This window comes from Oncorhynchus gorbuscha, linkage group LG11, assembly GCF_021184085.1.
Source record: "Oncorhynchus gorbuscha isolate QuinsamMale2020 ecotype Even-year linkage group LG11, OgorEven_v1.0, whole genome shotgun sequence".
Classification (NCBI taxonomy): domain Eukaryota; kingdom Metazoa; phylum Chordata; class Actinopteri; order Salmoniformes; family Salmonidae; genus Oncorhynchus; species Oncorhynchus gorbuscha.
The window spans coordinates 42,232,820-42,246,398 of NC_060183.1; the positions used below are offsets into that span (position 1 = coordinate 42,232,820).

The 13,579-nt window shown below is 44.5% G+C and overlaps 1 protein-coding gene and 1 long non-coding RNA gene across 4 annotated transcripts; one reads left to right on the plus strand and one right to left on the minus strand.

Annotated features, from left to right (window-relative positions):
- Window positions 1–1,209: 1,209 nt before the first annotated feature.
- pdcl (phosducin-like) lies at window positions 1,210–6,229 on the minus strand. Of its 3 annotated transcripts, none has more exons than XM_046369681.1 (5): window positions 5,918–6,229; window positions 3,421–3,609; window positions 3,020–3,201; window positions 2,243–2,853; window positions 1,210–2,121 (listed from the first exon to the last, which is right to left on the minus strand). In XM_046369681.1, exons 2-4 carry the CDS (start codon window positions 3,593–3,595, stop codon window positions 2,302–2,304), a joined length of 909 nt encoding a protein of 302 aa, XP_046225637.1. In that variant the 5' UTR covers window positions 3,596–3,609; window positions 5,918–6,229; the 3' UTR covers window positions 1,210–2,121; window positions 2,243–2,301. The 3 variants fall into 3 exon arrangements, with proteins under 3 accessions (XP_046225637.1, XP_046225636.1, XP_046225635.1); XM_046369680.1 differs by lacking the exon at window positions 5,918–6,229 and adding an exon at window positions 5,536–5,689 and having other exon boundaries at window positions 3,421–3,605; XM_046369679.1 differs by lacking the exon at window positions 5,918–6,229 and adding an exon at window positions 5,536–5,681.
- Window positions 5,931–7,300, plus strand: LOC124048670. Its single transcript, XR_006841271.1, has 2 exons — window positions 5,931–6,407; window positions 6,547–7,300. It is a non-coding gene; the product is annotated as an uncharacterized LOC124048670 (long non-coding RNA).
- The last annotated feature ends 6,279 nt before the right edge of the window (window positions 7,301–13,579 follow it).

A 13,579-nucleotide genomic window follows, 5' to 3' on the forward strand; every position in this document is an offset into this window, starting at 1 on the left:
TTCTCGTCTGTCGACCGTGTGTGTGTGCGCACGTAGGGTTTCTCGTCTGTCGACCGTGTGTGTGTGTGCACGTAGGGTTTCTCGTCTGTCGACCGTGTGTGTGTGTGCACGTAGGGTTTCTCGTCTGTCGACAGTGTGTGTGTGTGTGTGCGTGTGTACGTAGGGTTTCTCGTCTGTCGACCGTGTGTGTGTGCGCACGTAGGGTTTCTCGTCTGTCGACCGTGTGTGTGTGTGCGCACGTAGGGTTTCTCGTCTGTCGACCGTGTGTGTGTGCACGTAGGGTTTCTCGTCTGTCGACCGTGTGTGTGTGCACGTAGGGTTTCTCGTCTGTCGACCGTGTGTTTGTGCACGTAGGGTTTCTCGTCTGTCGACCGTGTGTTTGTGCACGTAGGGTTTCTCGTCTGTCGACCGTGTGTGTGTGCACGTAGGGTTTCTCGTCTGTCGACAGTGTGTGTGTGTACGTAGGGGTTCTCGTCTGTCGACCGTGTGTGTGTACGTAGGGGTTCTCGTCTGTCGACCGTGTGTGTGCACGTAGGGGTTCTCGTCTGTCGACCGTGTGTGTGTGCACGTAGGGGTTCTCGTCTGTCGACCGTGTGTGTGTGCACGTAGGGTTTCTCGTCTGTCGACCGTGTGTGTGTGTGCGTGCACGTAGGGTTTCTCGTCTGTCGACCGTGTGTGTGTGTGTGTGCACGTAGGGTTTCTCGTCTGTCGACAGTGTGTGTGTGTGTGTGTGGGTTTCTCTTCTGTGTGTGTGTGTGTGTGCGTACGTAGGGGTTCTCGTCTGTCGACCGTGTGTGTGTGTGTGCGCACGTAGGGTTTCTCTTCTGTCGACCGTGTGTGTGTGTGTGTGCGCACGTAGGGTTTCTCTTCTGTCGACCGTGTGTGTGTGTGCGCACGTAGGGTTTCTCGTCTGTCGACCGTGTGTGTGTGCGCACGTAGGGTTTCTCATCTGTCGACCGTGTGTGTGTGCGCACGTAGGGTTTCTCGTCTGTCGACCGTGTGTGTGTGCGCACGTAGGGTTTCTCGTCTGTCGACCGTGTGTGTGTGTGCGCATGTAGGGTTTCTCGTCTGTCGACCGTGTGTGTGTGCACGTAGGGTTTCTCGTCTGTCGACAGTGTGTGTGTGTGTGTGCGTACGTAGGGGTTCTCATCTGTCGACAGTGTGTGTGTGTGCGCACGTAGGGGTTCTCGTCTGTCGACCCTGTGTGTGTGTGTGCGCGTAGGGGTTCCCGTCTGTCGACCCTGTGTGTGTGCACGTAGGGTTTCTCGTCTGTCGACAGTGTGTGTGTGTGTGTGCGTACGTAGGGGTTCTCGTCTGTCGACCGTGTGTGTGTACGTAGGGGTTCCCGTCTGTCGACCCTGTGTGTGTACGTAGGGGTTCCCGTCTGTCGACCCTGTGTGTGTACGTAGGGGTTCCCGTCTGTCGACCCTGTGTGTGTACGTAGGGGTTCCCGTCTGTCGACCCTGTGTGTGTACGTAGGGGTTCCCGTCTGTCGACCCTGTGTGTGTACGTAGGGGTTCCCGTCTGTCGACCCTGTGTGTGTACGTAGGGGTTCCCGTCTGTCAACCCTGTGTGTGTGTACGTAGGGGTTGTAGTCTGTTGACTGTGTGTGTACATAGGGGTTCTAGTCTGTCGACCGTGTGTGTGTGTACACGTATGGGTTCTAGTCTGTCGACCGTGTGTGTGTGTGTACACGTAGGGGTTGTAGTCTGTTGACTGTGTGTGTACATAGGGGTTCTAGTCTGTCGACCGTGTGTGTGTGTGAGCGCGCACGTATGGGTTCTAGTCTGTCGACTGTGCGTACACGTAGGAGTTCTAGTCTGTCGACTGTGTGTACGTAGGGGTTCTAGTCTGTCGACTGTGTGTGTACGTAGGGGTTCTAGTCTGTCGACTGTGTGTGTACGTAGGGGTTCTAGTCTGTCGACTGTGTGTGTACGTAGGGGTTCTAGTCTGTCGACTGTGTGTGTACGTAGGGGTTCTAGTCTGTCGACTGTGTGTGTGTGTGTACGTAGGGGTTCTAGTCTGTCGACTGTGTGTGTGTGTGTACATAGAGGTTCTAGTCTGTCGACTGTGTGTGTGTGTGTGTGTACGTAGGGGTTCTAGTCTGTCGACTGTGTGTGTACATAGGGGTTCTAGTCTGTCGACTGTGTGTGTGTACATAGGGGTTCTAGTCTGTCGACTGTGTGTGTGTGTGTGTGTGTACATAGGGGTTCTAGTCTTTCGACTGTGTGTGTGTGTGTGTGTGTGTGTGTACACATTGGGGTTCTAGTCTATGTTTCTATTTATGTGCAGGTCTGTTCTCTAGTCTATGTCAAGGTCAGAGTCATCGCTCTGTGTGATGGCGCAGTTGCGGATGGTCTTTGCGACAAGGACAGGTTTGTCCGGCAGCAGCCCATACTCTTGCAGCAGCGCCTCCACATCCACAGCATAGAAGTCCTCTCCTAGCTGGTCTGTGATGCGCACAAAGTTCCCAATCAGGTCTCCTCCTTTGTATACCAGCAGTGCTGGCAAGGCGCTGCCCCTGAACTGGGCACTGGTGCCGATAACCAACCCACGCACGCTACAGAACTTGACCAGGGGGTATTCCTGTGCCAGGCACAGCAGGCTGCCCATCATTGCCTCGCAGGCAGGCACCTCGCCCTCGTAGATGTGGATCATAACCAGGCAGGCCTTGTCCTCCTTGTCCACAGCCTCCAGGAACTCCTCGCCACTGTTGAGCTCGTAGACCTGCTCGAAGCGCTTACCGCGCAACACCTTCCGGCGCATCTCCTCGATGCGCTGCTTCCTGTACTGCTGGAGGAAGTCCTCGTCATCCTCGTCTTCCTGGAGCATGTTGTACTCCTGCATGGTCATCTGAGGGATGGGGAGGACACACTAAATAACAACTTTTCTGAAAAACTCAATTCCATTTGAGATCTTTTATTTGTGTGTTGGCGTCCTCAACTCAAATGTATGACATATCGGTATACAGAACTATTATGCTGCAAAGCTTTCAGTATCCCCTCTCCCCTTCACTCACCTTGTGTTGGATCTTGTCCTGCATCTCTTTCTGTTTAATGGCGTCGGCTTCGTCATCCAGGTCGGAGCGGCAGGTCATGGACAGCTTCTTGATGAGTCTCTCCATCTCCTCCTTCTGCTCCTGCTTCTGCTCCACCTTCAGCTGTTTGTACTTCCTCCAGTCATTAATCACCCCCTTGGGCCCTGCACACGTACCATCATCATCACTTTGGTACCACTGTGTCAATGCAGCTGCCTACAACAACACTTCTTCATAGTTATGGTTGCTAGACGACTGGGGCATCTTCAACAAAATGCTCAAATTGAAAACTTATTGTGTCGAACAGAGATGTTTCTCAAGCTCGGTCATGCAAAATAGAGAAGTTTTCATAAATGTATGCAACGCAACAAGGCGTGTGTTACCTGTGTTGATGGCACTACCGTCAGCGCTGTATTCTAGCTCAGGCTCCAGTACATCTGGGTTGCGGATGGTCTTGTGCTCCCCCTCATCATCCTCCTTGTCACTTTCCTCATCCTCACTGCTGCTGTAGTAGTACTGCAGCTTCTCCCCCAGGATCTTGTCATCCAACGTTGTCATGACTTCACACCTAACTGGGGAAGAGTTCAGTTGTGAGAGAAAGAGGACTGGGGGCAGACAATCCCTGCAGAAAATAAATACTTGAATAGGCAAACTGATGTGGTAAGCATGATGGTGTAACGTTTCAGTGTGAGTGAACCGCGGGCAACTTTGTCAGGTCATTGTTGACATTGTGCATGCTCACTAGTCATTATACACACAGTCATTCTGAAGAGTTGCATAGAATACCACTTAAAAATGTCCATTGTGAACATACTTACAGGCTACCTGGGCATTGTCATGACAATGCACCTTGGGGAATGTTTTTGTGAGTGTGGGGACTGAACTGAAACGGGATAACTTCTCAAATAACAAATAGCCTAGCTTAACTAACTAGACTAATCAAATAGCCTATATTTTGGAGAAAAATTTAAGTATGACATCATAACAATGCATACACAAATGGTCAATTATGTTCTGACAAGCTAATCGAGAAGGCTACATAATTTACAGGTAGAATAATAACTAGAAGGACGAGTTGCTCCGACAATGTAGCAATGCTCCAGCTTGGTAATGCCTAGATGGGATACCGTTTATCTCAAATTGACTAGAAGTTGCATTTTAGCTTACCCTAACCTACCAACTGTACAGCATCTAGTCAAACCCCATCTTAAAACGTCAGCCGGGAAAGAGGACGGTGGGAAATGGGTGCTTCTTGCCCTAGCCTAGCTAAACATCAGCACAATTCCCGGCCGCATTTTAAGCCCACCCCACCCAAACTACTTGTCCTTTTCCAACACAGTCCTTACCTTCCTAACAGTACTAAGCATGTGTTTGTAAGAGTTAGTTATAAAACCGAAATGGACTTTGAAAGTAGTAACCAATATTTATGCCTCGTTTAGAAAATGCCACCAGAGGGCGTCAGAGTTTGAGGTTTTGAAACGTAGCCTAGCTCACTAAGACACTAAACACATTAGGGCATCACTTAAGCCTTTTGGCAGTAGAACATGGGGCAATGAGACCATTAGGTATACCACCTGTATTCAGAAGACAGTAATCTGCTAGGTTAACAGAAATGTAATCTCTGTGGATTAGTTTTCAGAGCCCACACATGAAGCAATATTGTTGATCCGAGAGGTCTGACCTCAACCGCACTCAAGCTAACTGGCTAGTTTTCGAGATACTTCCAGACACAAATGAGAGAACACCTCACTCCGAACATTAGCAGAGCTGGCTAGGTTGTTTTCATGTTATCTAGGGCGTTGATGTTGGTAACTGTGCTGCTGCAACAATTTAATGACGTTTTTTTTGCCAACGTTTACTGACACCGGTCATATTCAACCGGTGTAGAGCGTTCGTTAATTAATCAGTTATTATGCGCTCTGGTACACACAGATGACATCGGAGTAGAGAGATTTTATAAATAAAGAGGGGGAATGGGGAATGACGATAACCAACAAACGTTAGCTGGTGTTCCCTATATGATGTACATGTACTTTCACCCTGGGTCTGTGATATTGGCTTTTTGCATGGATTTTCTAATGTAATTCAAAACCAAGCAGAGATTGCCAGCTAGGAATGACAAAAAGATAGCTTGAGAGCTAATGCTGAATAACTCGTTAAGTGCTAACGTTACTTAGCTATCGCTCTTATTGTCATTCCTTGCTGGCATTCATTGGACCTTAACTACCAAACGAAACGAGCTGTATTGCTAATTAAGCAAATACGGTAAATTGGTGGAAACTGGCAAGCCAATTAAAGCTGGATTTCCACCAACTAGCCTAGTACTAGGCCGTCTTGACGTCTCCAACCTTTGTAGCTAGCTAGGTCAATTGAATTGTTAGCTAGCTACAAGCTAGCCTGCTAACGCTCAGTGATTCTTGAATTTCTACTTCGACATTTAATTGCAGTCAAATAGTTACTTTTATATGAAGCTAGATATAATATTATAGCGACCTTACCTTAATTGTACCAACAACTGTTTCGAATCCTACTTCCCTAGCGCAGCGTTGACAAACAAAAAAACATTATCCGTTTTCTTCTTCTTCAAATTTGTGTTGCCGAATCGCAACCAACATCAAGGTGCATACACCGCCACCTACTGTAATGGGCGGTAGGCCGGTAATTTCTCCTATCAAGCCCTTTTTCTGGTTCCTGCTCTGAAGGGTGAATTCATTACATTTTGTGACAAAAAGGTACGGGGGAAAGGGAATAAAAAATATCCTACCAGCTACCCCTACACCCATTAAAACCAGCTGCCACCACAATATCTATTTCCTGTGATTTATGTTCCATTTCTGCGGTACAGTTGATAACCATGGCAATGAACGCTAAGAAACCAACCTTGGTGAAACACGTTATTTCGATCACTCTTGGCCCAGCGTCGTCCGGGTAACGGTTTGGCTGGGGTAGTTTACTGACTTGCCTAGTTAAACGTTAGATATTTTTTTATATATAAAAAACTCATTCCCTCCCAAACTAAAAGGAGAAATCAATATTTTTTCTGGTAGGCACAATCTACCTGGCACTCCTACAAGCAAGTCAAAACCGTTACACCCTACCCTACCTGATTGCTTCAACCAAATGTAAGGCCTGGCCGAAACCGGAAATTAGAAATAGCTTCCTTTGTTAGTAAACCCATTAGCTGCTCCTCTCTGTCTGTCATTCGATCGCTCCCTTGTGTGCAGGCAGCTCCCTCTGCATAGACTCTACTCATGGTGGCTGAGCAATCACGTTCACGTTGTCTTGCTGCGTCACGCGGTTGCTAAAATAATCGTCAATCAATCCCTTTTCAAAGTCAGGGTATGAGTCGAGAAACGTTCCTATTTTTCTGGTAAGTACTAATTTAATGTAATTCCAAAGCTACACAATATTAAATATAGCAACTTAATTGTCTCACATCTCGGAAAATATATGTATTGTACTTCTTGTTGACAACACTCATGCTAATGTTGATTTTTTTTTTAAACTAGTGCCCAATTGACGACCATTCACTCCTTGGAGGAAAGCTCTCCTTGTCATAAGAATCGCCCAGAATGCATGCCCATTGACGTGTGGTCCTTCTGTAGCTCAGTTGGTAGAGCATGGTGCTTGTAACGCCAGGGTAGTAGGTTCGATTCCCGGGACCACCCATACGTAGAATGTATGCACACATGACTGTAAGTCGCTTTGGATAAAAGCGTTTGCTAAATGGCATATATTATTATTATATTACGTAGAATGGGCAACGTACATAAATACGATTCTAATTGAGTTTCCCCATCTCCTCAAAATTATCTCTGGCTCTGCTCAACAAACAAAGAAACATGAGAGAGCACTTAGCTGTTAGCTACTGTCATGACTGTCCTGTGAGGATCCAATAGGTCAGATCAGCTTTGCAATAAATAACTTCAACCAGACTTCCTCTCACCGGCAGAGGGGCGAGGGAGGGAACTGGTGAGGGTTAACACCTCATGCCCTGTTGTAAATCAAGGAGAGAAGATTCAGGTCTCCCTCTCCAATGTTCACCAGAAGAATGTGCCTTTGTTTCACAGACTTTTCCCACCGAAACTCGTAACACATTCTAAAGCGATCTACTGGAACAATGTTTCTAAAAGAACATGGGAAATGGTCAGAGGCGATCTAAAGAACACTAATGACATTTCGGTTGTTATTTTGTGATGTCATTAAAAATGTTAAGGAAATACTGTAACTTGGAAAGTAACTCAATAAAATCTTGGAAATTGTTGTGTTTTTATATTTTTCCTCCGTATATACAGTGCATTTGGGGCAGCAGGTAGCCTAGTGGTTAGAAGCATTGGGCCATTAACCGAAAGGTTGCTAGATCGAATTCCAGAGCTGACAAGGTAAAAATCTGTCGTTCTGCCCCTGAACAAGGCAGTTAAGCCACTGTTCCTAGGCAGTCATTGTAAATAAGAATTTGTCACCTCCCTGACCAAGGCCCTTCTTCCATTTAAGAATGATGGAGTCCACTGTGTTCTTGGGGACCTTCAATGCTGCAGAAAGGTTTAGGTACCCTACCCCAGATCTGTGCCTCGACACTATCCTGTCTCGGAGTTCTAGGGACAATTCATTCAACCTCATGGTTTGGTTTTTGCTCTGGCATGTACTGTCAACTGTGGGACCTTATATAGCAAGGTGTGTGCCATTCCAAATCATGTCCAATCAATTGAATTTACCACAGATGGACTCCAATGAAGTTATAGAAACATCTCAAGGATGATCAATGGACATTTAGAGTCTGAATACTTATGTAAATGAGGTATTTCTGTTTAATACATTTGCAAAAATGTCCAAAAATTTGTTTTCATTTTGTCATGGGGTATTTTGTGTTGATTGGTGAGGGGGGGGGGGGATCTATTTTAGAATAAGGCTGTCACTTAACAAAATGTGTAAAATGTAAAGGGGTTTGAATACTTTCCCAATGCACTGTGTGTGTGTGTATATATATATAAAGGCCTGATAATACATAACAATAACACATTTGGTGTAGAGCGTATTGGTCCTTCTGTAGCTCAGTTGGTAGAGCATGGGACCACCCATGCGTAGAATGTATGCACACATGACTGTAAGTCGCTTTGGATAAAAGCGTCTGCTAAATGGCATATATTACATACTTTATAGTTAACTTCCAATTGAAGAGCTTGGCTGAGAGTCCCCAGATGGTGGCTCCTCAACTTCCTCTGGCTCCTTGAACTCATTCTTTTCATCCTCAGCTTCTCTGTGTAGCTCAGCAGTAAGGGCATCTCCCTCTATGAAGGCCATGCCTTTATAGTTCTCCTCATCCTGCAGGCCTTCTGCAGCAATGACCTGCTCATCTGCTGTCATTGTCCTGCCTATCCAAATCATGTCCAATGAATTGAATTTACTACAGGAGGACTCCAATCAAGTTGTAGAAACATCTCAAGGATGATGAATGGAAACAGGGTGCACCTGGGCTCTATTTCGAGTCTCATAGCAAAGGGTCTGAATACTTATGTAAATAAGGTATTTCAGTTCGTTATGTTTAATACATTTGCAAAAATGTCTAAAAACCTGTTTTCGTGGACAGGGACTGCATTATCAGCTGGCAATGATTTCCTCTGTCTATTTCTTAAACTCAAACATAAGGACAAATGATGAAAATTAACATTTAAAATGTAAATCATTTAACATTTACATTTAAGTCATTTAAATCAGTGACAACCTCTCCAAAGAATAGCCTAAGTTTGACCAAATGTATATTCAGAATACACTTCAGTATATAAAAAAGGGAATCAATGAAAGTGAAAAGTTATCAATTGCAAGGTGACAAAGTTACATTTTATTATCCAAAGGTTTTCACTATAAAATTTGAGAAAGCATGTCATATAGTTGCCTGTCTGATAGTAATGAATAATATGATAATGTCTGCGTGTAAGTAGCAGAATCTGCTAGAAGAGGAGAATATTTAGTTACCAAGCTGAGCACCACAAAGTCATCATTTATAAACCATTATCACAAGGTTTAGGCTGAAATGTTACATTCATTCTTGCAATCAACAGCCAGAAGGCTTAATATTTTATAGGAATCATATCACAGATAAACAGACACCTATAATGAGATATAGCCATGTAGTCATCAAGGGATGATTTGCAATCGATGACAGCCATTTTGTGAGCTTGTGTGGTCTACCGCCTTACGGCTGAGCCATTGTTGCTCCTAAACGTTCCCATTTCACAAAAACAGCTGTCATGACTCTACTCGCTGAGGATCCTGGCATGACCAAACTCCTCTCACCCACAGAAGAGGAGAGGGGGGAGAATGGAGTTGGGCCAGTTTTGACACCTCCCTCCTGCTCTTCAGTATCAACCAAAGGAATGCCTTTGTCCCCCAGAAGATGTTTGCCGCGAAAACTATAACACCCAAAAAGTGAATAGGGAATAATATTTCAGTGGGTCAGTGGGGATCTAAAGAATAGTTATGTCATATTTTTTTTCGTTTTGTGATGTTATAAATAAAAAAATGCATGAACCAAATACTGTAACTTAGGAAGGAAACCCCCTTCGGCTTTCAAGTTTCCATCCAATATGATGTTAATACAATGTGAATAACATTTTATTTGTTAAGATAGGAATGTGACTTTGGTTTTCTAATGAGATAATGGTTTTTCATGTCCTTTGCACATTTACTAAGCCACACCCCGAATGAGGTCAGAAAAGTGTGTCAGTGTGATGGAACCACCCTTTTCGACCAGAGTGCTTAAAAGGACTCGCTAAGAATTAACATGCAGACCAGCAGACGTGAAGTGTGTGCCAAACGTTTCAAATGTTTGAAACTCTGAGACCAGAAAGCGTGCAGCTGGCTACACGTTGAAATGGTTGGAAACTCTGAAACTCAACAGAAGAAGAAAAAGACTAGACCTGAACATTGCCAGTCTGCAGCTGAGCATGTAAAAGTGGTCCTAGAACTTAACTAAAGACACGCAGGAGGAAGGCACACAGTCCCCTCTGATTCAACCGTTGGTGCATCTGAAGATATGTTATATATGAACACTCCACTACAGGACTAAGACAACTACGAATAAGGATATTGTGACCTCTGGTGGACAACCAGAGCCTTACACCCACTCAGCCATTCCCCATAGAAGGATCGATTGGTTTCAACAGAGACAACGATGAAGAAAGACATCTACACGTAAATACATTACATTTCTTACCCAAACGGGTGGTGGCTCGTGTGTAAGGTATTGCAAGGTAAACTCAGCAAAAAAAGAAACGTCCTCTCAACGTCCAATCGAGCTGTGACACACCGCCCCAGACCATGACGGACCCTCCACCTCCAAATCGATGCCGTTTGAGAATACAGGCCTCGATGTAACGCTCATTCCTTCAACGATAAACGCAAATCCAACCATCACCCCCGGTGAGACAAAACCGTGACTCGTCAGTGAAGAGCACTTTTTGCCAGTCCTGTCTGGTCCAGCGACGGTGGGTTTGTGCCCATAGTCAACGTTGTTGCCGGTGATGTCTGGTGAGGACCTGCCTTACTACAACAGACCAACAAGCCCTCAGTCCAGCCTCTCTCAGACTATTGCGGACAGTCTGAGCACTGATGGAGGGATTGTGCGTTCCTGGTGTAACTCGGGCAGTTGTTGTTGCCATCCTGTACCTGTTCCGCAGGTGTGATGTTCAGATGTACCGATCCTGTGCAGGTGTTGTTACATGTGGTATGCCACAGCGAGGACGATCAGCTGTCCGTCCTGTCTCCCTCACAGTACAGACATTGCAATGTATTGCCCCGGCCACATCTGCAGTCGTCATGCCTCCTTGCAGCATGTCTACGGCAGATGAGCAGGGACCCTGGGCATCTTTCTTTTGGTGTTTTTCAGAGTCAGTAGAAAGGCCTCTTTAGTGTCCTACGTTTTCATAACTGTGACCTTAATTGCCTGCTGTCTTTAAGCTCTTAGTGTCTTAATTATCAAATAAAATCAAATTTATTTATATAGCCCTTCGTACATCAGCTGATATCTCAAAGTGCTGTACAGAAACCCAGCCTAAAACCCGAAACAGCAAGCAATGCAGGTGTAGAAGCACGGTGGCTAGGAAAAACTCCCTAGAAAGGCCAAAACCTAGGAAGAAACCTAGAGAGGAACCAGGCTATGTGGGGTTGCCAGTCCTCTTCTGGCTGTGCCGGATGGAGATTATAACAGAACATGGCCAAGATGTTCAAATGTTCATAAATGACCAGCATGGTCCAATAATAATAAGGCAGAACAGTTGAAACTGGAGCAGTAGCACGGCCAGGTGGACTGGGGACAGCAAGGAGTCATCATGTCAAGTTGTCCTGAGGCATGGTCCTAGGGCTCAGGTCCTCCGAGAGAGAGAAAGAAAGAGAGAAAGAGAATACCAGTGGAAAGAGGGGAACCGGCCAGGCAGAGACAGCAAGGGCGGTTCGTTGCTCCAGAGCCTTTCCGTTCACCTTCCCACTCCTGGGCCAGACTACACTCAATCATATGACCCACTGAAGAGATGAGTCTTCAGTAAAGACTTAAAGGTTGAGACCGAGTTTGCGTCTCTTACATGGGTAGGCAGACCATTCCATAAAAATGGAGCTCTATAGGAGAAAGCCATGCCTCCAGCTGTTTGCTTAACAATTCTAGGGACAATTAGGAGGCCTGCGTATTGTGACTGTAGCGTACGTGTAGGTATGTACAGCAGGACAAAATCAGAGAGATAGGTAGGAGCAAGCCCATGTAATGCTTTGTAGGTTAGCAGTAAAACCTTGAAATCAGCTCTTGCCTTGACAGGAAGCCAGTGTAGGGAGGCTAGCACTGGAGTAATATGATAAAAAAATGTGGTTCTTTCAGGATTCTAGCAGCCGTATTTAGCACTAACTGAAGTTTATTTAGTGCTTTTTCCGGGTAGCCGGAAAGTAGAGCATTGCAGTAGTCTAACCTAGAAGTGACAAAAGCATGGATTAATTTTTCGCTTTGGATAAAAGCGTCTGCTAAATGGCATATATTATTATATTATATATTATATTTGGACAGAAAGTTTCTGATTTATGCAATGTTACGTAGATGGAAAAAAAGCTGTCCTTGAAATGGTCTTGATATGTTCTTCAAAAGAGAGATCAGGGTCCAGAGTAACGTCGAGGTCCTTCACAGTTTTATTTGAGACAACTGTACAACCATTAATATTAATTGTCAGATTCAACAGAAGATCTCTTTGTTTCTTGGGACATAGAACAAGCATCTCTGTTTTGTCCAAGTTTAAAAGTAAAAAGTTTGCAGCCATCCACTTTCTTATGTCTGAAACACATGCCGCATAGCAGTGAAAGTTAACAACAAAGTTAATTAACAACCGTTCCAGGTGCATGTTCATTAATTGTTTATGGTTCATTGAACAAGCATGGAAAACAGTGTTTAACTTTTTATGGCTGCAGGGGCAGTATTGAGTAGCTTGGATGAAAAGGTGCTGATGTAAACGGCCAGATCCTCAGTCTCAGTTGCTAATATATGCATATTATAAGTAGTATTGGATAGAAAACACTCTAAAGTTTCCAAAACTGTCAAAATATTGTCTGTGAGTATAACATAACTGATATTGCAGGCGAAACCCTGAGGAAAATCAAAACAGGAAGTGGCTTCTATTTGGAAACTCCATGTTCCATAGCCTCCCTTTGTTGGATTAACAGGGATATGAACCAAATTCCTTTTCCTATCGCTTCCTCAAGGTGTCAACAGTCTTCAGACAAAGTTTCAGGCTTTTATTTTGAAAAATGAGCCAGAACGATAACATCGCGTCAAGTGGTCACATGAGTTTTGCTTGCGCAACAGAATTTGGACAGCCATTGTTTTCCCCTCTCCTACTGTGAAAGACATTTGCAGTTGAAATATTATTGATTATATATTTTAAAAACAACCTGAGGATTGATTATAAAAAACGTTTGACATGTTTCTGTGGACATTATGGAAACTATTTGGAATTTTCGTCTGCGTTGTCGTGACCGCTCTTTCCTGTGGATTTCTGAACACAACGCGACAAACAAACTGAGGTATTTTGGATATAAAAATAATCTTTATGGAACAAAAATAACATTTGTTGTGTAACTGGGAGTCTCATGAGTGAAAACATCTGAAGATCATCAAAGGTAAACGATTAATTTGATTGCTTTTCTGATTTTCGTGACCGAGCTACCTGATGCTAAGTGTTCTTAATGTTTTATCGTGCAATCGATAAAACGCTTGGATTGCTTTCGCTGTTAAGCATAATTTCAAAATCTGACACGACAGGTGGATTAACAAAAAGGCTAAGCTGTGTTATACGATATTGCACTTGTGATTTCAGGCATATAAATACTTATAGTAATATTTATTTATGTAGTGCTATGCTATTCAGCGGTTGTTGATGACACTTATCCCAATATCGGGATTGCAGCCATAACAAGTTAAACCCTTTACAATGAAGATATGTGAAGTTATTTGTATTTTTGCAAATTATCTTCGAAAGACAGGGTCCTGAAAAAGGGACGTTTCTTTTTTGC